This window comes from Ranitomeya variabilis, chromosome 1 (genome assembly GCF_051348905.1).
Source record: "Ranitomeya variabilis isolate aRanVar5 chromosome 1, aRanVar5.hap1, whole genome shotgun sequence".
NCBI lineage: Eukaryota > Metazoa > Chordata > Amphibia > Anura > Dendrobatidae > Ranitomeya > Ranitomeya variabilis.
The window spans coordinates 902145039-902172555 of record NC_135232.1 but is presented as its reverse complement, the minus strand read 5'-3'; the positions used below and the strand labels follow the sequence as shown (position 1 = coordinate 902172555).

General features: G+C 43.6%; 1 protein-coding gene across 6 annotated transcripts in view; it reads right to left on the bottom strand.

Moving 5' to 3' along the window:
• The window catches only part of EGF (epidermal growth factor), a 236617-nt gene that overhangs the window by 71934 nt on the left and 137166 nt on the right, over window positions 1–27517 (bottom strand). For all 6 annotated transcript variants that reach the window (XM_077278954.1, XM_077278944.1, XM_077278948.1 and 3 more), the window contains 2 exons: window positions 3321–3482; window positions 121–237 (listed from right to left, as the gene is read on the bottom strand). In XM_077278954.1, coding sequence (XP_077135069.1) covers window positions 121–237; window positions 3321–3482 — 279 coding nt within the window. The remainder of the gene's footprint in view (window positions 1–120; window positions 238–3320; window positions 3483–27517) is intronic.

The following is a 27517-nucleotide window of genomic DNA, read 5'->3' as shown; positions in this document are numbered from 1 at the left end:
TGCGCTCTGCATTTATGGCGGCAAGCTTATAGCTTGGCGCTGACAAAGTGCTCAGCATACCTTTATGTCACCTACTATTAAAGAGAAAGTCATAAAGAAGGATTTGATAAATGTCATTACCATTACAGGTCCTGCCATTCCCAGTATAGCCTTCCAAGCACTGGCATCTTGGTCCATCTTCTGATGGCACACAGCGTGCATTGATATCGCACTGACTCTGCACGCAGAAACTCTCATCTGTTCAGAGAACAAAGTTTACAGGCTTACAAATCTGCCAAAGAAAGAATTACACAAGGAACAGGTGCACTTACTATGTGACCTTTTAAAATCACTTTTTCAGGTCAATATGGATTATTCTTAAAATACAACCATGGCAACAAGTTATTAGAGTATATAGCTGTCTATAGTTTCCAACAAGGGAAGATTTGGCAAGATTAACAGTGTGAATCCCTAGCTCAGGTCCACGCCGCAAATAAGATAACACAGATTCACTACAGTTTCTACGTGTGTAAATGAGCAACTCATCATTGTTATTAATAACTAAGAAAAGCAAAATACAGGTTCATAAGAAGGTTTGTCAGGGGCCCCTGTTATCTTAAAAAAAATAAAAAAATATATATATAGTATAGATATATATGCGGTCATTTAGAAATATATGTATTTAAATGACTGCAGCATATGTAAATACATATATATGTACATATATACATATATGTATATATAATATATATAAATATATATGTATATATATATATATATGTGTGCATATATATATATATATATATATATATAAAAATGTTAAGCTACATAAAGATACAAATTGTTTAATTTACCTAGATGCTTTCTAATGTGTGATTGAGACATATAATTACATTTATATCTATTTTTTACATGCAGTTATTGTGTAATAATAACTTTGTTATGTCTGTGTGAACACATATAACTATTAAACGTATTAAAACATTAAATATAACAGTATATTAAGGATGGGTGAGGTAGATCTATAGGTGTCCGACTGAGAATGAATTTCAGATTATAAAGATTATGCAGTTTCGGGATCGCTCTTCCCAATCTTTGTGCAATTACCAATTCTTTAACTAAATAAATAAATAGAAGCTTAAACATGAATGATATTTAGGCCGTGTTCCCATATTTTGTCTGCAGGTGGCTGCATCAATGACTCTCATCTGATTATTGTGTTTTTGCTGCATTTTTAATGAACCTTTGGTGCACATTTAACACAATGTTTATTTTTATTTGTTTTGTTTTTTTAGTGCCGAAACTGTAATCCATGCATTTTTCAGGCTCCCCATTGGAGACTCATGTGCAGAGGTTTTCATGAAATACTCATTTTGCTTGAATTGTTAAACAAGCAGATTTTTTGCAAATAAAAAATGCAGCAGAAAAAACACAGCATTTATACTATATAGGATCATGGCCTCAAGGTTTTTCTTTTTGGGTAAAGATTTTGTTAGCCAAGACTAATAATAGTCACTTCCTTTGTCATATAAAAAAATTAACATATGATAACTTGTGGAAATTTCCAAGTATTACCGAGCATTACTTTTATCATCAGATCACCAAAAAAGTAATATTCTCAATTAATCACAAAGGTCTGACACTTTTATAAAATCACTATTAATCATCACAATTATTATAGTGCCAGCAAAGAGATGAGTGAGAACACTTGATTGCAAATTAAACAATTACAATGTTTTGGCTTATAAATGAGCGTGTAATTAGCCCCAGGAAAAATACAATGATAAAGAATATTTGCAATTAAAGTCCTTTATCGTGATCGCCATTACAACCATAAAATATCTTTTGGGGGGCATTATATCCCTGCTTCTTATAAATAATTTCACAGAACTGCATACCAAGTTCTCACAAAATAAAAGCAAAATGCCTTAAAATAATACCAAAACCGTGAAATATTAAACAGATAAAGATCTATTCTCACGTTATTAAATGTTGAATTAAATTACCTGAAATCAACAAAATATTATAAGCCCATAAAACATAAAAGGGGTAATGTAGAAAAAGTGTCTTTTGGTTTTTGGTTGTCTCCCTATTAGAAAAGTCAAACTCTGCATCAGAAGTATGTTGGACATGATACTAATTTTGATAATGCATATTTTTACCCTGTAAAATGTGGAAATATGTTGATATCCATTTTATCTTTATTGTATGTTTTAGTATTATAAGTTTTAAGTTATGACATCTGCAACTTTCATAACTTCTTATTCATGATCCTGATACAGATAAGTCATAAGTGAATACACAGATAAATATATAAATAAATACACTCTATAAAAACTAAAAAGATAAATGAAACCTAGATAGATAAATACTAGATATAGAAAGAAAGAAAGAAAGAAAGAAAGAAAGAAAGAAAGAAAGAAAGAAAGAAAGAAAGAAAGAAAGAAAGAAAGAAAGAAAGAAAGAAAAAGAAGTCTGTAGTTGTTGGTCAATTGCACACATAGGGATAGATAGATAGATAGATAGATAGATAGATAGATAGATAGATAGATAGATAGATAGATAGATAGATAGATAGATAGATCGATCGATAGATAGATAAAAATAAGAGAAGAACAGCACAGTCAGGGTAGTATGCAAAAGCCTCACAGGTACATACCAGTCCTTGTGAATAAAATCAAAAAGATAGAGGCAGCATACCATATTAGAGTTGAAAAAAGGTGTTTCGATCCTAAGTGTGGATCTTTCTCAAGCTTGAGAAAGATCCACACTTAGGATCGAAACGTCGCCATATGGGCCATTAAAGAGCACCTTTTCTCAAATCTTATATGGTGTGCTGCCTCTATCTTTTTTGATTTTAGATAGATAGATAGATAGATAGATAGATAGATAGATAGATAGATAGGATATAGATAGATGGATAGATATGAGATAGATAGATAGATAGATAGTAGATGGATAGATAGATAGATAGATAGATAGATAGATAGATAGATAGATAGATAGATAGATAGATAGATAGATAGATATAGATATGGGATAGATAGATAGATAGATAGATAGATAGATAGATAGATAGATAGATAGATAGATAATAGATGGATAGATAGATAGATAGATAGATAGATAGATAGATAGATAGATAGATGTGTGTAAGATTAGGAACTTTGGATTGAAAGTTATAGTAGAAAACATGATGAGAATGGATTAGTTACTCAATTGTTGAGAATATTCATAAATCCAATTTGCAACATGATAAGTACCTTGCTGCAGATAATAACATCACTAAATAAAAAAAGGAGAATAACATGTATATGAGTCTTGAGGAGGATATATCTTACCTGACACCAATATTTCAGCAACCAGCTCATTACTGGAATGAGAATTATCAAGTGTCTCATAAAAGATGGTGGTTAGCGGGCCGTGAAGAAAGGACTCGTCGTGCGCTGTCTCATTCCCTACAGTTATGTCTTTTCTAACTTCGGGGATGTTGTCAGTAATGGCTGTAACACAGAAAAGCGTCAAACTTCATCTTAAACTAATTACACATTCATTATATCACTCCGCTTTCTGATTATTACTAGTATTATAAGAGGCATTATGAGTATAATAGGATCAGTAGATAAATATAGACAGCTAGAAGAAGAATTATGTTTTATTATAGCCAGGTGCCTGGTGGACGGTCCCATAATTTGGTGCATGTTTTGTTATAGGCAGAGACTAAGTTTAAACTGAGGGCTGAATAAAAGTGTTACACTTCTAACAAGCTAATGCATTTCACTTTGAACATGAGCCAGGGCTTAAGTCCTAGGCCTTTAAAGAAGATGAACGAGGACACTCCCTCCATTGCAGTGGGTGCCAAGCCAGGATAGCTGGACACTTCACAAGTATTCTCAGATTAGATAGTCAGCACACTAAAGCTTCCATTATGCTACATCAAGGCATCTAAAGCAGTTCTCTTCCCCTTTTCCATTCTTTATGCGGCAGCCAGAAATACAATTCAATCCATGAAGGGTATCAAAACAAAGTGGATCTTCTAATTCCATCCTCCTAACACTATAAAAGATTATGACTGCAATGTAGTTATGAGCGCGTAGAAAAACAATGACTCACATGTGCTTTATTGTCTATTTAGGGAGAACGTGCGGCGGACCCACATGGTAATGACATGATAAGCTCGCAAAACAAAACTGCTATAAATGATCTACCTGAGTGCACCCTGTAAATAATCCCATATTTGGGAGGAGATTACCTTAATCCCTGGAGACCTGCTGTTGTTTCAGGGCCATTAGCAGTTTTTCCATGGCTCCATTTGATAAAGTCTTTATTAAGAGGATGACGAGCCTGCAGTCTGCTGTCACACTTCAGCACTCTGACACCTTTTTATGAATGGAAAACTGTTCTTTCATAATGAGCTCATCGATGTCAGCTGGCAGGTCGTAGTTTTCCAGGTAAATGTGTAACGAAAACTCAGCACCCTCCAAATATGAATGCAAGTTTACTTAGGACATTTTAATAATGCAAAAACAAGTAGTAAATGTCTGGTGTTCCGTAAGGAATCAGTTAGGAGGATCAACCCTTATAAGCTGTCTATATGTGCATATAGGTAATAGAAAGTTGACTAAAATGATACCTTGAGATTTGCAATCCAATATCTTATTCCAGAGAAATCCACATTTATCGTGTAGATCAAGCGAGTAAACTGTCAGTTATTACATGTGCAGCGCCCCAGAGTTCTGGTCGTTGCAGTACTGTGGCTCCGCCACTAAGGGGAGCCATGGTGCGTCCGATGGCACTGAAGGAGTTCCTCCAATCAGGTATCACAGACACCAATATGTTTCACAGCTGGGCCTCCGGGGGGAGCTAAGGGTGCTATTCATTAGGCCACTCCCCACCATAGTGGGTAAACTGGGGGTCAGGCAGGAAGTTAGAGAGAACGCTGACGGGATTGAACGGAGCAACACCCTGTGGCAGGGGGTGTTGTGAAGGGAGAGACTGTAGGGTCTCTGCCAGGGGTGGGATCCTGGCAGAGGCTTGGCATTGAAAGAACGTAACGGGTCCGCGCAGGCTCCTGGAAGCGGCGGGACTCAAGAAAGGACTAGAAGCGAGATAGATTGTGCTGAGTGAGAAACGAGATCAAGCAGAAGGAGAATACCAGCAGGGGTTGTGCTGAAAGAGGCAGCACCCTGCTGAGGCGCAATACCGGTGGCCGGAACGCCGAGGGAGTGGATTAGAATACAGCTTCAAGCCATACTCCAAACAGCGGCAGGACAGTCGGTCTCAGGCGGGCTGTCTACCACATATCACCTATGAAGTCTTGGGGGGCAATTGCGGGAGAGGGGCGACTCTAGGGTCCCGGAAGAACTCCAGGCCTACCTGACAAACGGGTGCCATTCCAACCTGAATACAGGGAAGGGGTGGATTACAGAGGAACATCAAATCGAGTTGTGAGGGAACTTAAGAAACAGACACAACCGTTGTGGGGTTACTTTCCGTGAGCACAGCAGGGAAGGACTACAACACATAGCGCTAGAAGGAAGGCACAGATTTCCACCTGAGAGGAGAACTCTGGAGGTGCCATTGGACCGGCCGGACTTGCGTAGCCTGGTGAACCGTGTTCCGGACTGAGGACTCAGAGATCTCCAGTAAAGAGGTAAAGAGACTGCAACCTGGTGTCCTCGTTATTTACCGCGACTTACACCCCACAACCGTACCGCTCCATCGCTACCATTACTACCACTTATTGCACCGGACGTCCCCCACTGACGGACAGGGCCACGGACCGGGTCTAGCCACCGTGACAACCCCGAGACTGAGAACTAGAGGCCCGGCTCCGGGTATCCCCTCGGCCCTGCGGCGGTGCGGGGGCGCTCCAACTTGGCGTCACGAACAGGATCTACTTAAGCCTGAAGAATCAGGTCATGTGTGCCTAGAGACTGTGATTTGTTGTGCTTGGACTGTACTTTATTGTAAGACTGTGCTGCGCCACTTGCCGCCAGAAGTTCCCGCCAAAACCGCCGCCATTACAGCGCTAAGGAGAGCGCAGGAGAAGAAGAAGGGCGTGGAAGTGGGCGTGAACAAGCTGAAGAGCGCGAAAGACAATGGCCGCCCAGTCTAAATATCTCGGCCCCTTGAGGACGTGTCCGTCAGCAGCCGAGATCCGCCTCCTGATCCTTAATGGTGGGCAGAGACAACGAAAACGAAACCGCCCACGAAGAAGAGAGCGGGAAAAGGACCAGGAAGAAGGAGCGAGCGACATGGAGGACGCCATGGCGAGCCGCCCGGAGCCGGAGCGTGGGGTCGGAGCAGAGGACTCCCCCAGCCACCCGGAGGGGCACCGCAACCAGGCCTCCACCGCTGATGCTGAATTCCTGCAGGCCGGAGTGGACGAGCTCAGCGACCGACCGACCCCGGCGGACGCAGCTGAGCACCGAGGCCGGGTGGAAGAAGGCCATCATCAGGAGCCTCACCGGACATCTGTCGGCAGCCTCATCTGGTCCGGAGCAGGGAAGAAGTCCCAGCGCTCCGAAGCTGGAAAGCAAGGCCCTGCCGGAAAGCGAGGTGCTGCAAGCAGAGATGACAGCGTCGCAGAACAAGGCCCTGCAGCCAGCGTTCCAGACCCCAGCGGAGACGGAGCAGACCGGCACCGGAGGAACCGCATCTGAAGCAGGTAGGAAGAGCCACCCTGCCCTGACGACCGACACCACCCCAGCGACTGCTAGTGCCACAGCTGCTGACTCCGTTCCAGTGACTGATCTTGCAGCAGCCGCTACCTCTGCTGCAGCAGATGCCCATACTCAAGCTGCGCAGACCTCCATCGCTGCGCATGATTTAATCGTACATGAAAGACGGATTAACGGCGTTTGTCCAGCACTGAGTGTAACCCTGGACCTCACTTTGCCCAGGCCAAGAAGGGTTAAGTGCCAGGTGCAGCCCTGGAAGCCGTCCAACTAAGCCTCGGAAACCTGAAACTGTAAATAGTTAACTGTTTATTTCCTTGCTGTTTTGCTGCTAAAACCCGTCCTGGGTTAACTCTTAAAGGGATCCCTTTGTTTACCCGGGATCCCTATTGCTTTTTATTTTTGCTTTCACTTTCATTTTTGCTTTTTGTTCCACAATGTTATAAAAACTGCAGAAATCATGGACTGTGCATGATTCGAACTTTCTTTTGTAAATAGTTTGCACCTTCTTAAAGGTGCTCCCTACTGGTTTTAGCCAAAGACACTTTGCGAAGATATTTGCCCTATTGGTTTGAGCCAAAGACACTTTGTGAAGATACCTTTCCTACCGGTTCTAGTTAAAGACACTTTGCGAAGATACCATACCGGAACCTTTGCGTGGGCTGGTAGGCTGAGAAGACGAGCTACCTCAGAAAGACTTGGTCCCCTCTTAAAGGGGATGTGTGAAATTGAACTTGAGAAAGATACTGTTGCAGAACAGTAATGTGATAATGAAGCTTGAAAAAGAAATGTAACTGTTTTACATGCTAAGTTATATGTGTTGAATTTGTTGAAATGTGAAATCTAAATAATGTTTTGCAGAAAGAAAAGATGCAGAGAGCCCGTAGGGGTAGAGATAGAGATCTGCATAGCTGAAAGTAAGGAAGTAATGATGAAGGTGAGGATAGAAGGTCAACCCTGCGTCCCCATAGAAAGTTACTTTGTTACTAAGGACAGAAGGCGAACCCGTAGGGGTTAGAGAGTGAGTCCTTAAAGGAGCCGAGTAGAGCGGGCTCAGAGTTCTTTAAACGAAAGGAATGTTATGTCTATACTATGTATAGTAGTGAAAGGCAGTAGGCCCTGGCTGAACGGGGCGGTCCTGTAAAAGAAAGGAGAGGCAGTAGGTCTGGTGCCATAGGGACAGGCGGTCCTGCAGGTTCAAAGTAGGAGAATGTGAAGTTACCTTACCCTGTAATGTGATTATAGGAAGGCCTTTGGTAAACTAAGAGTGTATGTTTCTTAAAGGCAATGTTAATTTATTGTTCCAGAATTTGCACTAAGTAGAATACCCGGTTGGGTAATGAGAGTTAATTATAGCCTGTTGCTATGATATATGATTATGTTTTGTAACGTTAAAAGTGTCCTCACCTCCCATAAAGGGAAGCCTGTTCAAGTATGCTTATTGTTTTGCACTCAACAAATTTGTATGTCTGTTTACTAATCTGTATTGTTGTTTTTCTTCCCAGTCCCGGAGTACTGTGTTTAACCAGGGGGGAGTGCAGCGCCCCAGAGTTCTGGTCGTTGCAGTACTGTGGCTCCGCCACTAAGGGGAGCCATGGTGCGTCCGATGGCACTGAAGGAGTTCCTCCAATCAGGTATCACAGACACCAATATGTTTCACAGCTGGGCCTCCGGGGGGAGCTAAGGGTGCTATTCATTAGGCCACTCCCCACCATAGTGGGTAAACTGGGGGTCAGGCAGGAAGTTAGAGAGAACGCTGACGGGATTGAACGGAGCAACACCCTGTGGCAGGGGGTGTTGTGAAGGGAGAGACTGTAGGGTCTCTGCCAGGGGTGGGATCCTGGCAGAGGCTTGGCATTGAAAGAACGTAACGGGTCCGCGCAGGCTCCTGGAAGCGGCGGGACTCAAGAAAGGACTAGAAGCGAGATAGATTGTGCTGAGTGAGAAACGAGATCAAGCAGAAGGAGAATACCAGCAGGGGTTGTGCTGAAAGAGGCAGCACCCTGCTGAGGCGCAATACCGGTGGCCGGAACGCCGAGGGAGTGGATTAGAATACAGCTTCAAGCCATACTCCAAACAGCGGCAGGACAGTCGGTCTCAGGCGGGCTGTCTACCACATATCACCTATGAAGTCTTGGGGGGCAATTGCGGGAGAGGGGCGACTCTAGGGTCCCGGAAGAACTCCAGGCCTACCTGACAAACGGGTGCCATTCCAACCTGAATACAGGGAAGGGGTGGATTACAGAGGAACATCAAATCGAGTTGTGAGGGAACTTAAGAAACAGACACAACCGTTGTGGGGTTACTTTCCGTGAGCACAGCAGGGAAGGACTACAACACATAGCGCTAGAAGGAAGGCACAGATTTCCACCTGAGAGGAGAACTCTGGAGGTGCCATTGGACCGGCCGGACTTGCGTAGCCTGGTGAACCGTGTTCCGGACTGAGGACTCAGAGATCTCCAGTAAAGAGGTAAAGAGACTGCAACCTGGTGTCCTCGTTATTTACCGCGACTTACACCCCACAACCGTACCGCTCCATCGCTACCATTACTACCACTTATTGCACCGGACGTCCCCCACTGACGGACAGGGCCACGGACCGGGTCTAGCCACCGTGACAACCCCGAGACTGAGAACTAGAGGCCCGGCTCCGGGTATCCCCTCGGCCCTGCGGCGGTGCGGGGGCGCTCCACATGTCTCACACTGGTAACGCCCCCCGTCATTTAAAGTAATCTTAACAACTCATTTGCATATTAAGTAAAGTATGGATTACTTTGGAATAAGCTATCGGATCACAGATATCAAGGTATCGTGTTATTCAGTTTCCTATGACCTACATGCCCATATAAACGACTTAGGAGGGTTGATCCTACTGACAGATTCCTTTTAAGAGTGCAGAATATTCTATACACATTCCTTCCAGTTGCTATCCAAATCAATGAACCCTAAGTTTCTTAACTGGTATCATTTTTCTATTAGTTTTTCAAGTATACACATTAAAAGGGTTGTCCAGGACTATGATATTGTTGCCTCACCATTAGAATAGATCATCAATATGATATTCTGTTGGTTAAACAGTTGGCATGCTCACCCACCATGGTGGCTGGAAATACAGTACACAGTACGCACTGTGTAGTGGTTGTTATTGGTACTGTAGTTCAGCTCCCATTGAAGTCAATTTAATCTGGACTTTAGAACCCAAGGAAAGTCAGTGGACAGTATAGAAAACTATGGGGGAAATTCATTAAGGTGTTTACACCAGAATTCTGGATTTAAACACCTTAATAAGCCGAAATGTTTTGCGCAACTCAGAGGTTGATCCAAAATATTACGACATTTGGCAGTTTTATGTCAGTCCTGACCTTAGTGGTTTTGCCTGTTCATTAAATTAATGAAAAGTTGCACCACTCCAGAGGCATGACCTACTCCAGAAATGTCCTTCAGTCCATCACAAGAGTAGTAGAGGCCTCTACAGGGATTATTTCAGGTCAGCCATCGTTGAGTGGAGGCGCCAATGTCGCTATTTAGGGTGCTAACCCACGAGGCAAGAAGGAAACAGATCTTTGTTGGGGCCACTTACAGGGATGTTGCAGTTAATCACCGTAGGTCTGTTGTCTCAGATATACATTTTAACCCTCTATCCCTTCTTTGTGCACTTCAAATATAAATATTTTCAGATTATTACTGTTTTCGGGGAATATATGGCGATTTTGGAGTATTATTGCCTCCATTCGCCATACCTCTTCCCTATTTGGATTAAATATTATCTCATATGATTTTTTGTGTGTGTGTTTTTAAGTGGGTCATTTTAATCTAATAGAGATTAAATATTTCATAAGCAAGGGGAGTGGTTGTTCTGGACACAAAAGCGCTGAAAGAATCAACATACTACAGATTTTAAAAACAGCAGTTTTCCAATTCAGCCAAGGAAAAAAAATGTGTGTGTATGTGATTTCTGAAATCTCATTACTTTTTACTGGTACTGTAAAAAACAGCCTTTAATTTGCATTAAAAAAGCAGCAGTAAAAAACTGCTGCAAAAATGCAATGTTTGAACATAGCCCTGCACGGTTTTTTTTTTACGAATCAATCTGCTACAGAGATTGTACTGTATTATTATTATTATTATTATTTATTGTTATAGCGCCATTTATTCCATGGCTCTTTACATGTGAGGAGAGGTATACATAGTAAAAACAAGTACAATAATCTTAAACAATACAAGTCACGACTGGTACAGAAGGAGAGTGGACCCTGCCCGCGAGGGCTCACAATCTACAACTGTATGAACTATATGGCCAAAGCACTTTCTCACCTAATTTATCAAAATCGAGCTGTTGAGCCTCATAAATCAGGGTACACTGCAGTTTAATTTGGAGGGCTAGGTACTTGGGTACAGACTAATTTGCTTGCACATTGCAAGATTCTGAAATATCAACAGTATATATGCTTACATCCTAAAATGGAAGTTTTATGTGGCGTACTGTAGGCCTTATTCGCCTGTCCATTTTATCTTATGGGGCACACTTTACAATATGCTCGAATGTTAAAAAAATGAAACTGACAATCTTATATAGAGAGATAGATAGATAGATAGATAGATAGATAGATAGATAGATAGATAGATAGATAGATAGATAGATAGATAGATAGATAGATAGATAGATAAAGAAATGTAGAGCAGCACAAAGAAAGAGTCCGGGTGCAGAGCCCCACCCAGGCAAATACCAAACCTCAATTATAAAATCCAGAAAAATTGGAGGCAGCACACCGTTTGTAGTGAAAAGGAGCTATTTAATCAGTCCAGAAGGTGACGTTTCGGTCCCAACAGGAACCTTTCTCAAGCCTTTTTTTAGACAGATAGATAGAATAGATAGATAGATAGATAGATAGATAGATAGATAGATAGATAGATAGATAGATAGATAGATAGATAGATATTCACAAAAAAGGAACAGCACAAACTTTAAACTTATCTCCGGGTGCAATTTCCTCCAGGCAACCTGTTCACCGGTTAACTCAAATGCATAAAGTCCAAAAAAGAAGGCAGCACTCCATTTTCCATATAACTGTGCAGAGTTTAATCAGACCACATGTCTGTGCAGCGACATTTCGGCTCTGAATGAGCCTTTCTCAAGCCTTGAGAAAGGCTCATTCAGAGCCGAAACGTCGCTGCACAGACATGTGGTCTGATTAAACTCTGCACAGTTATATGGAAAATGGAGTGCTGCCTTCTTTTTTGGACCTTAGATAGATAGATAGAAATTAGAAATTGTCAAAACTCCTTTAAATTAATCCGACACCCTATTCTTAAACTTTACTACTCTACTGTATTATTTTCTAGAAATCCTTACTACGTGGGACACTAAGCCTCAGCGCTGTTAGTCTGATTATATCATTTGTATAATGCCATCACTATCGTTTCTTCATGGCTTGTGATATGATAGAGTATGGCTACTTTTCAAATTCAATATTTTGCTTTGGTAAAAAGAAAAGAAAAAAAAAAAAGAGGAAAGTAGAGATATGCCAGCGGCATAAGAAATATGCCATAGCAAGGCACATGAGGACTCGCTGATTGCTCAGGGCATATATCACAATGGCTCACAATAGATTTGTACACAGTGTCCTGATACTGACACTATAATATGAAAATAGTCCTGGACCGTTGGGTGTATTTAGTAATACAGTACTCGGGTTTGTCAGTGTTGTCATATTTATGAGCAGTGTAGTCCTCCCATTAGCTAACATAACTATTAAAGACAACATGGTGTCATTACATGACCCTCCTGGCATAATTGTGTTGTCATGTGTCATGTTTATGGGGTCAACGTGTTTTCCAAATAACCTCAAAAAGTTTGTGGCCAGTGGTAATAATGCCTTCTGTCTTTGTTATCACTCTTGCCTCTAGTTACTACTTAAATAGGGAACATGAATGACATGATGACAATAAGGATTACCGGGGCTTCTGCCATCCCATCCTTCCCCCCAGCTGTTGTGAGAGTCTGCGTGTAATTCCACTGTTAGTAATAGGACATCAGACCTAAAGTTGAGGACAGCAGTCTGGAATGTAGAAACCCGAGACTTCGTCACAGTTTTCTGCCCCAGCTGAGAAATCTACTGAAGAATACTGTCATTTGCTGGATTATTCGCATTCAGAAGGAGCGATAATGTTCTCAGCAGGATGTGGTTCTGCAATTTAGCCTTGGGTTCATTATAGTGGATTATCCACTCAATATACAGTGTCGTGTAAAAGTTTGGTCTCTCTCTCTCTCTCTCTCTCTCTCTCTATATATATATACAGTATATATATATATATATATATATATATATATATATATATACGGTATATATATATTCATTTTTAACATTTTTAAAATTACATAAAGAAAAATGGGTCGATGCAAGAGTTTTGAGCACCCTGCATGGTTAGTACCTAGTAGAACTCTTTTGAAATTATCACAGATTGTAAATGCTTGTTTGAGGAATTTTCATCCATTTTTCTATGGAAAATTCATCCAGTTCTGTGAGATTCGTCTGCACGCACTGCTATTTTGAAATCTAGCCACACATTTCAATGATGTTCAAATTAGGGTACTGTGAGGTAGTCTATTGTGGGTTTTGACATGTGTTTAGGATCATTATCCATTTGTAGAAACCATCCTCTTTTCAACCTCAGCTTTTTGACAGATGATGTTATGTTTGCCTCAAGAATTTGTTAAAATTTCATTTAATAAATTCTTTCCTCTACCCATGAAATGTTCCTTGTATAACACAACCCAAAGCATCATGATTGATACACCCCCATGCACGGATTCTTTTCCCAAAATTCTTGATCATTGTGGCCAAAGTGTTTTATACTTACCTCATTAGTCTACAGGACTTGTTTCCAAAATGCATCAGGCTTGTTTAGATTTTTCTTGCATACTTCTGATGTTGAATTTTATGGTGAGGACGCAGGAGAAGTTTTCTTCTGATCACTCTTCCAAGAAGGTCATATTTGCGAAGGTATCTCTGAACAGTAGTATAATGTATCGCAACTCCAGAGTCTGCTAAATCTTTTGTAAGGTTTTTTGAAGTCAAGCAGGGGTTCTGATGTGCTTCTCTAGCAATCCTACAAGCAGATCTCACTAAAATTTTACTTGGTCTTCCAGATCGTATCTTGACCTCTATTGTTCCTGTTAACTGACATTTCTTAATTACATTTCGAACAGAGGAAAGGGCAATTTGAAAATGCTTTGCTATCTTCTTATAGCCTTCTTTCGCTTTGTGGGCCTCCACCATTTTCATTTTCAGAGTGCTAGGCAGCTGCTTTGAAGAAGCCATTGCTCTTTTTTTTTCCACAAGGTTAGAGGAGGCTGGATTTTTATAAAGCTGGGAAATTTTCATCGCCTGACCTTTCCTAATCATGATAGTGACCAAGCCATAACCCTAGCAGGCTAACTAAGATCTGAAATCTTGGTCAAACTTATCTGAGCACACAAATCTCCCAGGATGCCCAAATTTTTGCATTGGCCCATTTTCCTTTTTGTAACTTTTAAAATGTAAAAACCAGGGGTGCGCAAACTTTTATAATGAGCTGAACTCAAAGATGTAAGACTTTTTCTGTGTACACAAAAAGCCTTTTTCTCTCAAATAATGCTCACGTTCATCTAAATCTGTTAGGCTAGTTTCACACTAGCGTTTTGAGGAGCTGCGGACTTCCTCCGTGAAGCCCCGCCCTTGGCCGCACCTCCGCCGCTAGCTCCGCCTACTTCTGCATGCGGCCTGTGTACATATCTTTAACATTAGGTATGCAGGTCGTGCCGCTGTATGCGGATGTTTCCGCATGCGTCGTTTTGACGATGCGGCGACCAGCGTAGAACGCAGCTTGTAGCAATTTTTTTTCCTCCGCATCGTCAAAACGACGCATGCGGAAGCATCCGCATACAGCGGCACGACCTGCGTACCTAATGTTAAAGATAGGTACGCAGGCCGCATGCAGGCCGCATGCAAAAGTAGGCGGAGCTAACGGCCGAGGGCGGGGCTTCACGGAGGAAGTCCGCAGCCCTCCGCAGCTCCTCAAAACGCTAGTGTGAAACTAGCCTTAGTGAGCACTTCTTTGCCGAGATAATCCATCCATAATCCATTGTCATGGCCACTCCTTCTGCGGCCGTGCCTGCTGCTGGGACCACCGCCGCTCCCTCTGCTCATACTTACCCGCTGTGGTGTACTCCTCCTGCAGGCACGTGTCCTCTCCTTCATTCTTCTCCGCTCCCTGGTTCTCATCGGGTGCGTGTGCGCACCGCCCACTCCAGCACTTCCTCTTTCTGATTTACAGGTGCTCTGTATCTCCTCTCTGTGATCCTGAATGACCGTGACCCTGAAGTCTTTCAGCACTCCATGTATTTAAGGCGATTTCTTCCTCTGCTCCTTGCCTGTCTCTCATTTGTGCTTCTGTGACTCAGGTCCACCTTTGTCTTTGCTCTGCCTGTTCTAAGTCTCCGCTCTGTCCAGCCAGTTCAGCTTCTCTGCCTTTCCCAGGCTTCCTTGTCTCCTCATCCAGTCCAGCCTTCCCAGTGTCCACTCCGTACTCTGTTAGTCTGGTGACTCTGTCCTGTCCTGCTTCCTTTGTGTCTTCCCCTTCCCAGTGCTCCTTTGGTCTCGCCTGTATTCAGCTCTTACCAAACTGTACTTCATCTTACCCCGCTCTGTCCGTTCTATGCCCAGCTTCTCTATTTTGTACCTCCTACTACCTGTCTCCGGGTTCCAGCTTCTGAGGCAATAGTCTCCCTTGGGTCTGCCCCTAACGCTCCCTGTATAGGGGTGGTCTACCTGGTCAGCTCACCCTTGGGAGGTTCGTTGTCGTGGATCTGCGGGTCCACTCCAGGTGTTCCAAAAGATCTCACAGTACAGACATGTCCTGGACCTCACTGGTACCCCGACTCCTACCCAGAAGGAATTATTGTTCCTTAGGGAGAATCAGTCTAGGATTATGTCCTTTTTGAAAACCTTGGAATCTCATCTCTCGTCCCTGCAGGCCTCCAATCCTGGGAGTGCTTTGCAGTTAGCAAGTCTCCAACAGGAGCTGGCCCAACAGCATGACACTCAAGCTCATATTTTAAATTTTATGGCTTCTGTGGATGATCGTCTTCGCGCCCTCCAGTCTTCGGCTATAGTGGGGATCCAAAATTGTGTAGAGGGTTTTTTAAATCAATGCCAGCTTCATTTTGAGCTACTTCCCATGCAGTATCCCACTGACCGTTCTAAAGTGGCTTTTGATACTTTTCGCAAAGTGTTTGATGAACCGGGTCATTTGGCCTCTACCACCGAGTCTCTTTTCAACCTTCAACAAGGTACGGTTTCGGTGGGCCAATACGCTATCCGGTTTCGCACCCTTTCATCCAAATTAGGATGGAATAATGAGGCTTTGGTGGGAGCCTTCTGGCGGGGGCTTTCTCCTCGAATTAAGGAGGAGTTGGCGGGTCGTGATACTCTGACTTCCTTGGAGGATCTCATCTCGTTGGCAACCCGCATTGACTTATGTTTTCAAGAATGTTCTCGAGAATCCTCTTGAGAGAGGAGATTTCCTCGACTTCCTCCTGTTTCTCCTAGCTCTTCCCGTCCTCGGTCTGAGTCTTCTGCTAATTCTGCCCCAGAACCCATGCAGGTGGATCGTCTTAAGCCTGTGGAGCAATGTCGGAAAGAGAGACTAACTCAAAGTCTCTGTTTCTATTGTGGTAGTGCGTCTCATCTCTTGCGTTCCTGTCCTTTGAGGCCGGGAAACGCCTCCACCTAGGACTGGTAAGAGAGGTCTCCCTAGGTATCCCAGAACCCTCTCAACCCCTCACTCTTTCTGTTCTTTTACATCTGGGTAATAAACGTTTCTCTGACTCTGCTTATATAGATTCCAGGGCAGCCGGGAACTTTATTCAACTCGAGGCAGTTAGGAGATTGCGGATTCCGGTCAGATCCCTGGAGTCTCTTCGACAGATTGCGTCAGTCGATGGCCAAACTCTGCGGGAGTCCGTTACATTGGTAACCAAAGAATTGGAACTCCAAATTGGAATCCTACATCATGAGAAGATCGTCTTCTATGTGCTGCCTTCTTTATCCCACACGTTTCTTCTTGGACTTCCTTGGTTGAGGACTCATGAGCCTTGTATTGACTGGCGGTCTGGTGAAATCCTGCATTGGAGACTCTTCTGCTAGAGTAACTGTCTGCTTCCTGTTTTGCTAAAAAAAACCTTCTCGTCCAATTTCGGTGTCTTTAAATTTACCTTCTTCGTATTTGTCTTTCCTGGATGTCTTCAATAAGAAAGAGGCAGAGACTTTACCTCTGCATTGACACTTTGACTGCCCAATTGATCTTGTTCCGGGCTCTACTCCTCCCCGAGGTCGAATCTACCCGTTGTCTCCTACCGAGACTCAAGCCATGACTGAATACGTCCGGGAGAATTTATCCAAAGGTTTTATTTGCAAATCCTCCTCCCCTGCAGGTGCGGGTTTCTTCTTCGTTAAGAAGAAGGACGGGTCCCTTCATCCTTGTATTAACTACCGTGGTCTCAACAATCTCACGATCAAGAACAAGTACCCGCTACCTCTCATTCCTGAGTTGTTTGATCGCCTGAGGGGAGCCCGAATTGGATCTTCACGGAGCTTACAATCTAATCCGTATTCATTCAGGAGACAAATGGAAAACCGCTTTTAACACTCGAGATGGCCACTATGAGTATTTAGTCATGCCTTTCGGCTTATGTAACGCTCCAGCGGTGTTCCAGGAGTTTGTGAATGATGTTTTCCGTGATCTACTCTACTCCTGTGTGGTGGTATATTTAGACGACATTTTGGTGTTCTCCTCAGATCTTGCTTCCCACAGAAGGGATGTCCGCCAAGTGCTGTCTCGTCTTAGAGAGAACCGTCTTTATGCCAAACTCGAGAAGTGCGTTTTTGAGCAGTCTTCGCTACTATTTCTTGGCTATATCACTTCTGACTCTGGCTTGCAAATGGACCTGGAAAAAGTGTCTGCTGTGCTTAACTGGCCACGTCCTCAGGGAGTAAAAGCTATCCAGCGCTTCCTCGGGTTCGCAAATTACTACCTGCAGTTTATCCCACATTTCTCAACTCTGGTCGCCTCAATTTCTGCTTTGACTCGTAAGGGGTCCAACCCCCACATCTGGTCTTCTGAAGCTGAAGATGCTTTTCAGTCTCTGAAGCAAGCCTTTGCTTCGGCTCCTGTACTCCGTTGGCCTGAGATCAACAAGCCCTTCATTCTTGAGGTAGACGCTTCTGCCATTGGTGCTGGTGCGGTACTTTCCCAAAGATCCTCTTCCGGACATCTGGCTACTTGTGGTTTCTTTTCCAAAATCTTCTCCGCCTCGGAGAGGAACTACGCCATCGGTGACAAGGAACTATTGGCCGTAAAATTGGCGCTGTAGGAGTGGCGTTATCTGTTGGAGGGAGCTGGTCACCTTTTCAAGATCTTCACAGATCATAAGAATTTGGAATATATCCGCTTGGCGCAAAGATTGAATCCTCGACAAGCCAGATGGTCGTTATTCTTTGCGCATTTTGACTTCGAATTACATTTTCGTCCTGGAAACAAGAATTTCAAAGCCGATACTTTGTCCAGGTCATTTCTCGCATCCGATGTTGAGGAGGAGCCAGCACACATCATGGATCCCAGCAAAATTATTCTTGTGGCTCCGGTCAGCATGTCTTCTTTACCACCAGGTAAAACCTTTGTCCAGGTGAACGAAAGGTCTCGAGTCCTACGTTGGGGCCATGCCTCAAAACTAGCAGGCCATGTAGGATACAAGAAGACACTCGCTCTCATCACGCGCCACTAATGGTGGCCGTCTCTTCCGGATGTTTGAAGTTTTGTCGCCTCATGTCCTTCCTGTGCAAGAAACAAGATCCACAGACATCTGCCCTCCGGTCTCCTACATCCGCTTCCAGTTCCTTCTGCTCCCTGGCAGAGGCCAGTATTAAGAGACATGCCGATAAGAGACGTCTGGATCCTCCCTTATACTGGCCAGGTGATAAGGTGTGGCAGTCCTCCAGGTTTATTTGTTTAAAGACCCCCTATAAATTGGGTCCACGGTACGTAGGTCCTTAGTGAGGTTTTGTCTCTTATCAATGATGTTGCTTACAAACTGAAATTGCCCGCTTCTCTTCGCATACCTAACTCTTTTCACGTTTCCCTTTTGAAACCAGTCATCTTCAATCACTTCCATGTTTCTTCTGCTCAAACTCCTTTACCTGTCTCTGACCCAGATGTCTTTGAGTTTAAGGACATTCTTGCCATGAAAAGGTCTCGAGGTAAAACTCTCTTTTTGGTTGATTGGAAGGGAATTGGTCCCGAAGAGAGGTCTTGGGAGCCCCGTGAGAACATACAAGCTCCTCAGATTTCATCCAGGTTTCTGTCTGGTCTTAGAAAGGAGGGGAGTAAGGGGAGGGGCACTGTCACGGCCACTCCTTCTGCGGCCGTGCCTGCTGCCGGGACCACTGCCGCTCCCTCCGCTTACACTTACCCGCTGTGACGCGCTCCTCCTGCAGGCGCACGTCCTCTCCTTCATTCTTCTCCGCTCCTTGGTTCTCGTCGGGTGCGCGTGCGCACCGCCCACTCCAGCACTTCCTCTTTCTGATTTACAGGCACTCTGTATCTCCTCTCTGTGATTCTGGAGGACCGTGACCCGGAAGTCCTTCAGCACTCCATGTATTTAAGGCGATTTCTTCCTCTGCTCCTTGCCTGTCTCTCATTTGTGCTCCTGTGACTCAGGTCCACCTTTGTCTTTGCTCTGCCTGTTCTGAGTCTCCGCTCTGTGCAGCCAGTTCAGCTTCTCTGCCTTTCCCATACTTCCTTGTCTCCTCACCCAGTCCAGCCTTCCCAGTGTCCGCTCCGTACTCTGTTAGTCTGGTGTCTCTGTCCTGTCCTGCTTCCTTTGTGTCTTCCCCTTCCCAGTGCTCCTTTGGTATCGCCTGTATTCAGCTCTTACCAAACTGTACTTCATCTTACCCCGCTCTGTCCATCCTATGCCCAGCTTCTCTATTTTGTACCTCCTACTACCTGTCTCCGGGTTCCAGCTTCTGAGGCAATAGTCTCCCTTGGGTCTGCCCCTAACGCTCCCTGTATAGGGGTGGTCTACCTGGTCAGCTTACCCTTAGGATGTTCGTTGTCGTGGATCTGCGGGTCCACTCCAGGTGTTCCAAAAGATCTCACATCCATTATTACACATGTGTGCCTTATGTTGGCCACAATAAAAAAACACTCTAAAATGTACAGTTTCATCACACAACACAATGCCACAGATGTCACAAGTTTTGAGGGAGCAAGCAATTGGCACGCTGACTGCAGGAATGTCCGCCAGAGCTGTTGCCTGTGAATCAAATGTTTATTTCTCTAACATATGGCATTTCCACAGGCATTTCAGAGAATTTGACAGTACATCCAACCGGCCTCACAACCGCAGACCACATGTAACCACACCAGCCCAGGACCTCAACATCCAGCATCTTCACCTCAAAGATAACCTGTGACTAGCCACTCAGACAAAGGTATTGATTTATACAGCATTACAGTTACTTGATATATATTAGTTTAGGGTACAAAAACCTGCTGATAGGCTCTCTATAGTAAGTAATCTTATTTATCATGACAGGTTCCCTTTAACAAACTACGCAATTTATGATGTAGCTGATCAGTGGGTCTTCTGTATCAAGGTTACAGGTGGGCCTTGGGACCCAAGTCTAATATTAGAAACTAGTATTGTCACAAAATCAATTTGAGAAGCCAGTCACAGGGTGGACCACAAATATTTTTCATTTACACAGAAGGATACGGTTAAAAATGTGAAAATTTGCAAAGCGGGCTGTTTAATATTATACTATCCCTATTGCTAATTAGGATTAAGATACAGTATATGTCATGTAATAGTGCTCTGGATGTTTGGACAACCTAAAAAGTAACAATGTACTGTAGCTCTGTAACACTGATTGGAGACATAGTCAGCCATAGTCAGCCACTGAATGGATTTATACACTATAATACTCTGGTAAGCAAGAATTAAAAGAGGTTCCATCTAAAGGTATTCACTGAGAGCCCTAATGATCATGTGAAAATAGGGCACGTGTCAACTCCGTTGGAATAAAATGGTGATTGAGCATGTGCACTGCTCAGGGTACTCAAAGTCTATGGGACTGTATAGTGCTGTACTCATCTATCTCTGTTGGTGCAAGGACACATATTCAGCCTCTGCTCCATTAAAACTGTAGATACGTAATGTCTCATTTTTGCGTTCTGTGGGACCCCAGTGACCAAACGCTTTATCACCTAGTCTGTGGATAAGTGATACGTTTTGATTCTTGAAAAACCTCCCATCAAAGTTTTTATCCTCTTCATATATTGCAATCATCATATTATATAGCACTGTGTACTTACAATTGCTCATTTTGCCTTTCTACCCAGTAAATTCTTCTCTTTTCTCTGCTCTATGTAGAAGCAGGAAGTCTCTTTTCCCTGCATTTATCATTACCCTCTTCATATCGTAACCCAGTTGCTGCCTCCTTCACCCCTGCCATGGACTTTTGCAGTAACTTATGATTCATGCAGGGAAATTTGACCTCCTGTTTCTAAATAGAGCTTAGAAGGATTCAGCTAGTCAGTGTTTAATCACGTGATGTCATAGACCTAATGGAAAAGAGAAGAATTAACTGGGTAGAGGGGCAAAATGAGCAATTGTAAGTACACAGTGCTATATAATATGATTATTGCACTATATAAGGAGGATAAACATTTTGATGGGAGTGCTTCTTTAAAGAAAAGGAAGGTCTGATGTGATTCTTTATATTTATTTTATTATGCTCCTACATTTTTCAGGTGAATGTTGATTCATTTTGAGACATTAATCAGTCATTATGTTAACAATGTGGAAATATTTAACCATGATGTCACTTTTTAGTTTCTGTTAAATTCCTCTGTGATAGAATAATCTCATAAATAGTCTGATGTGTCAAGCTGAGTCGCTTTGTCCAATTTATGTTTTTAGTCTTTTTTCTTTACAAAATGACATTGACAGACATTGGTATTTATACACGGAATTCTCCTCTAAAAATACTTTATTACAAGTGCACTTCTTTAAGTATGGATGGTACAGGAATCTTAATGAAAGAAACACTTAGAATTCTGTATAGCATGCGGTTTTTCTAGTGCTGTTAAATCCAGGAGAGGGCTCGGACCAGAAGCCGTATATCCTCCGAGCACACACAGATCAATCCTTCAGGCACGTGCCCCCAGCAGAGCCTCGGAGGCTGTATGAAACTGTTAAATGCCCTTATGCATGAACCCTTAACCCCTTCATGACCCAGCCTATTTTGGCCTTAATGACCTTGCCGTTTTTTGCAATTCTGACCAGTGTCCCTTTATGAGGTAATAACTCCGGAACGCTTCAACGGATCCTAGCGATTCTGAGATTGTTTTTTCATGACATATTGGGCTTCATGGTAGTGGTATATTTAGGTCGATAATTTCTGAGTTTATTTGTGAAAAAAACGGAAATTTGGCGAAAATTTAGAAAATTTTGCAATTTTCACATTTTGAATTTTTATTCTGTTAAACCAGAGAGTTATGTGACACAAAATAGTTAATAAATAACATTTCCCACATGTCTACTTTACATCAGCACAATTTTGGAAACAAATTTTTTTTTTGCTAGAAAGTTATAAGGGTTAAAATTTGACCAGTGATTTCTCATTTTTACAACAAAATTTACAAAACCATTTTTTTTAGGGACCACCTCACATTTGAAGTCAGTTTGAGGGTTCTATATGGCTGAAAATACCCAAAAGTGACACCATTCTAAAAACTGCACCCCTCAAGGTGCTCAAAACCACATTCAAGAAGTTTATTAACCCTTCAGGTGTTTCACAGCAGCAGAAGCAACATGGAAGTAAAAAATGAACATTTAACTTTTTAGTCACAAAAATGATCTTTTCGCAACAATTTTTTTATTTTTCCAAGGGTAAAAGGAGAAACTGGACCATGGATGTTGTTGTCCAATTTGTCCTGAGTACGCTGATACCTCATATGTGGGGGTAAACCACTGTTTGGGCGCACGGCAGGGCTCAGAAGGGAAGGAGCGCCATTTGACTTTTTGAATGAAAAATTGGCTCCAATCTTTAGCGGACACCATGTCGCGTTTGGAGAGCCCCCGTGTGCCTAAACATTGGAGCTCCCCCACAAGTGACCCCATTTTGGAAACTAGACCCCCCAAGGAACTTATCTAGAAGCATAGTGAGCACTTTAAACCCCCAGGTGCTTCACAAATTGTTCCGTAAAAATGAAAAAGTACTTTTTTTCACAAAAAAATTATTTTAGCCTCAATTTTTTCATTTTCACATGGGCAACAGGATAAAATGGATCCTAAAATTTGTTGGACAATTTCTCCTGAGTACACCAATACCTCACATGTGGGGGTAAACCACTGTTTGGGCACATGGTAAGGCTCGGAAGGGAAGGAGCGCCATTTGACTTTTTGAATGAAAAATTATCTCCATCGTTAGCGGACACCATGTCGCGTTTGGAAAGCCCCCGTGTGCCTAAACATTGGAGCTCCTCCACAAGTGACCCCATTTTGGAAACTAGACCCCCCAAGGAACTTATCTAGAGGCATAGTGAGCACTTTAAACCCCCAGGTACTTCACTAATTGATCCGCAAAAATGAAAAAGTACTTTTTTTTCACACAAAATTTCTTTTAGCCTCAATTCTTTCATTTTCACATGGGCAACAGGATAAAATGGATCCTAAAATTTGTTGGGCAATTTCTCCTGAGTACGCCAATACCTCATATGTGGGGGTAAACCACTGTTTGGGTGCACGGCAAGGCTCGGAAGGGGAGGCGTGCCATTTGACTTTTTGAATGGAAAATTAGCTCCAATCGTTAGCGGACACCATGTCGCGTTTGGAGTGTGCCTAAACATTGGAGCTCCCCTACAAGTGACCCCATTTTGGAAACTAGACCCCCCAAGGAACTTATCTAGATGCATAGTGAGCACTTATAACCCCCAGGTGCTTCACAGAAGTTTATAACGCAGAGCCGTGAAAATAAAAAATAATTTTTCTTTCCTCAAAAATGATTTTTAGCCCAGAATTTTTTATTTTCCCAAGGGTAATAGGAGAAATTGGACCCCAAATGTTGTTGTCCAGTTTGTCCTGAGTACGATGATACCCCATATGTGGGGGTAAACCACTGTTTGGGCGCACGGCAGGGCTCGGAAGAGAAGGCACGCCATTTGGCTTTTTGAATGGAAAATTAGCTCCAATCATTAGCGGACACCATGTCGCGTTTGGAGAGCCCCTGTGTGCCTAAACATTGGAGCTCCCGCACAAGTGACCCCATTTTGGAAACTAGACCTCCCAAGGAACTAATCTAGATGTGTGGTGAGCACTTTGAACCCCCAAGTGCTTCACAGAAGTTTATAACGCAGAGCCATGAAAATAAAAAATAATTTTTCTTTTCTCAAAAATGATTTTTTAGCCCACAATTTTTTATTTTCCCAAGGGTAACAGGAGAAATTGGACCCCAAAAGTTGTTGTCCAGTTTCTCATGAGTATGCTGATACCCCATATGTGGGGGTAAACCACTGTTTTGGCACACGTCGGGGTTCAGAAGGGAAGTAGTGATGTTTTGAAATGCAGACTTTGATGGAATGCTCTGCGGGCATCAGGTTGCGTTTGCAGAGCCCCTGATGTGCCTAAACAGTAGGAACTCCCCACAAGTGACTCCACGTTGGAAACTAAACCCCCAAGGGAACTTATCTAGATGTGTGGTGAGCACTTTGAACCCCCAAGTGCTTCACAGAAGTTTATAACGCAGAGCCGTGAAAATAATAAATGTGTTTCCTTTCCTCAAAAATATTTTTTAGCCCAGAATTTTTTATTTTTGCAAGAGTAACAGGAGAAATTGGACCCCAAAAGTTGTTGTCCAGTTTCTCCTGAGTACGCTGATACCCCATATGTGGGGGTAAACCACTGTTTGGGCCTATGCTGGGGCTCAGAATGGAAGTAGTGACGTTTTGGAATGCAGACTTTGATGGAATGGTCTGCGGGCATCATGTTACGTGTGCAGAGCCCCTGATATGCCTAAACAGTAGAAACCCCCACAATTGACCCCATGTTGGAAACTAGACCCCCCAAGGAACTTATCTAGATGTGTGGTGAGCACGTTCAACCCCCAAGTGCTTCACAGAAGTTTACAACGCAGAGCCGTGAAAATAAAAAATCATTTTTCTTTCCTCAAAAAAGATGTTTTAGCAAGCAATTTTTTATTTTCACAAGGGTACCAGGAGAAATTGGACCCCAATATTTGTTGCCCAGTTTGTTGTGAGAATGCTGATACCCCATATGTGGGGGTAGACCACTGTTTGGGCATATGCCGGGGCTCGGAAGGGAAGTAGTGGCATTTGAAATGCAGACTTTGATGGAATGGTCTGCGGGCGTCACATTGCATTTGCAGAGCCCCTGATGTGCCTAAACAGTAGAAACACCCCACAAGTGACCCCATTTTGGAAACTAGACCCCCCAAGGAACTTATCTAGATGTGTGATGAGCACGTTCAACCCCCAAGTGCTTCACAGAAGTTTATAACGCAGAGCCGTGAAAATAAAAAATCATTTTTCTTTCCTCAAAAAAGATGTTTTAGCAAGCAATTTTTTATTTTCACAAGGGTAACAGGAGAAATTGGACCCCAATATTTGTTGCCTAGTTTGTTGTGAGTACGCTGATACCCCATATGTGGGGGTAGACCACTGTTTGGGCATATGCCGGGGCTCGGAAGGGAAGTAGTGGCATTTGAAATGCAGACTTTGATGGAATGGTCTGCGGGCGTCACGTTGCATTTGCAGAGCCCCTGATATGCCTAAACAGTAGAAACACCCCACAAGTGACCCCATTTTGGAAACTAGACCCCCCCAAGGAACTTATCTAGATGTGTGGTGAGCACTTTCAACCCCCAAGTGCTTCACAGAAGTTTATAACGCAGAGCCGTGAAAATAAAAAATAATTGTTCTTTCCTCAAAAATTATGTTTTAGCAAGTAATTTTTTATTTTTGCAAGGGTAACAGGAGAAATTGGACCCCAACAGTTGTTGCCCAGTTTGTCCTGAGTACGCTGGTACCCCAAATGTGGGGGTAAACCACTGTTTGGGCGCACGTTGGGGCTTGGAAGGGAGGGAGCACCATTTGACTTTTTGAACGCAAGATTGGCTGGAATCAATGGTGGCGCCATGTTGCGTTTGGAGACCCCTGATGTGCCTAAACAGTGGAAACCCGTCAATTCTAACTTCAACACTAACCCCAACACACCCCTAATCCTAATCCCAACTGTAGCCATAACCCTAATCACAACCCTAACCCCAACACACCCCTAACCACAACCCTAACCGCAACACACCCGTAACCCTAATTCCAACCCTAACCCTAATCCTAACCCTAATCCCAACCCTAACCCTAATCCCAACCCTAACCACAACTGTAACCCCAACACACCCCTAACCCTATCCGTAACCCTAACCACAAGCCTAATCTTAACCCTATTTCCAACCCTAGCCCTATTTCCAACCCTAACTCTAATTCCAACCCTAACCCTAAGGCTATGTGCCCACGTTGCGGATTCGTGTGAGATTTTTCCGCACGATTTTTGAAAAATCTGCAGGTAAAAGGCACTGCGTTTTACCTGCAGATTTACAGCAGATTTCCAGTGTTTTTTTGTGCGGATTTCACCTGCGGATTCCTATTGAGGAACAGGTGTAAAACGCTGCGGAATCCGCACAAAGAATTGACATGCTGCGGAAAATACAACGCAGCGTTTCTGCACGGAATTTTCCGCACCATGGGCACAGTGGATTTGGTTTTCCATAGGTGTACATGGTACTGTAAACCTGATGGAAAACTGCTACGAATTCGCAGCGGCCAATCCGCTGCGGATCCGCGGCCAATCCGCTGCGGATCCGCGGCCAATCCGCTGCGGATCCGCGGCCAATCCGCTGCGGATCCGCGGCAATCCGCTGCGGATCCGCAGCCAAATCCGCACTGTGTGCACATGCCATAACCCTAACCCTACCCCTAACCCTAACCCTACCTGTAACCCTAACCCTACCCCTAACCCTAACCCTACCCCTAGTTCTAACCCTAACCCTAGTGGAAAACGAAAAAAAAAAATATATATATATTTTCTTTATTTTATTATTGTCCCTACCTATGGGGGTGATAAAGGGGGGGGTTTATTTATTATTTTTTTTATTTTGATCGCTGTGATAGAACCTACCACAGCGATCAAAATGTACTTGTAAGGAATCTGCCGGCTGGCATGCTCAGTGCGCCCGCCATTTTGGAAGATGGCGGCGCCCAGCGAGGAGACGTACGGACACCGGGAGGATCGGTAAGTATGAAGGGGTGGTGGGGGGGTGGATCGGAGCACAGGGGGGGTAATCGGACCACAGGGGGGGGTGAATCCAAACAAGGAGGGAGCGGACAGGAGGACGGGGGAGCCGGCAGGCGGACGGAGGGGACCGGACCCCATAACGGAGGACTGGGGTGGCGATCGGTGGGTGTAGGGGGGTCACTTCAGTATTTCCAGCCATGGCCGATGATATTGCAGCATCGGCCATGGCTGGATTGTAATATTTCACCAGTTTTTTAGGTGAAATATTACAAATCGCTCTGATTGGCAGTTTCACTTTCAACAGCCAATCAGAGCGATCGTAGCCACGGGGGGGTGAAGCCACCCCCCCTGGGCTGAAGCACCACTCCCCCTGTCTCTGCAGATCGGGTGAGATTGGAGTTAACCCTTTCACCCGATCTGCAGGGACGCGATCATTCCATGACGC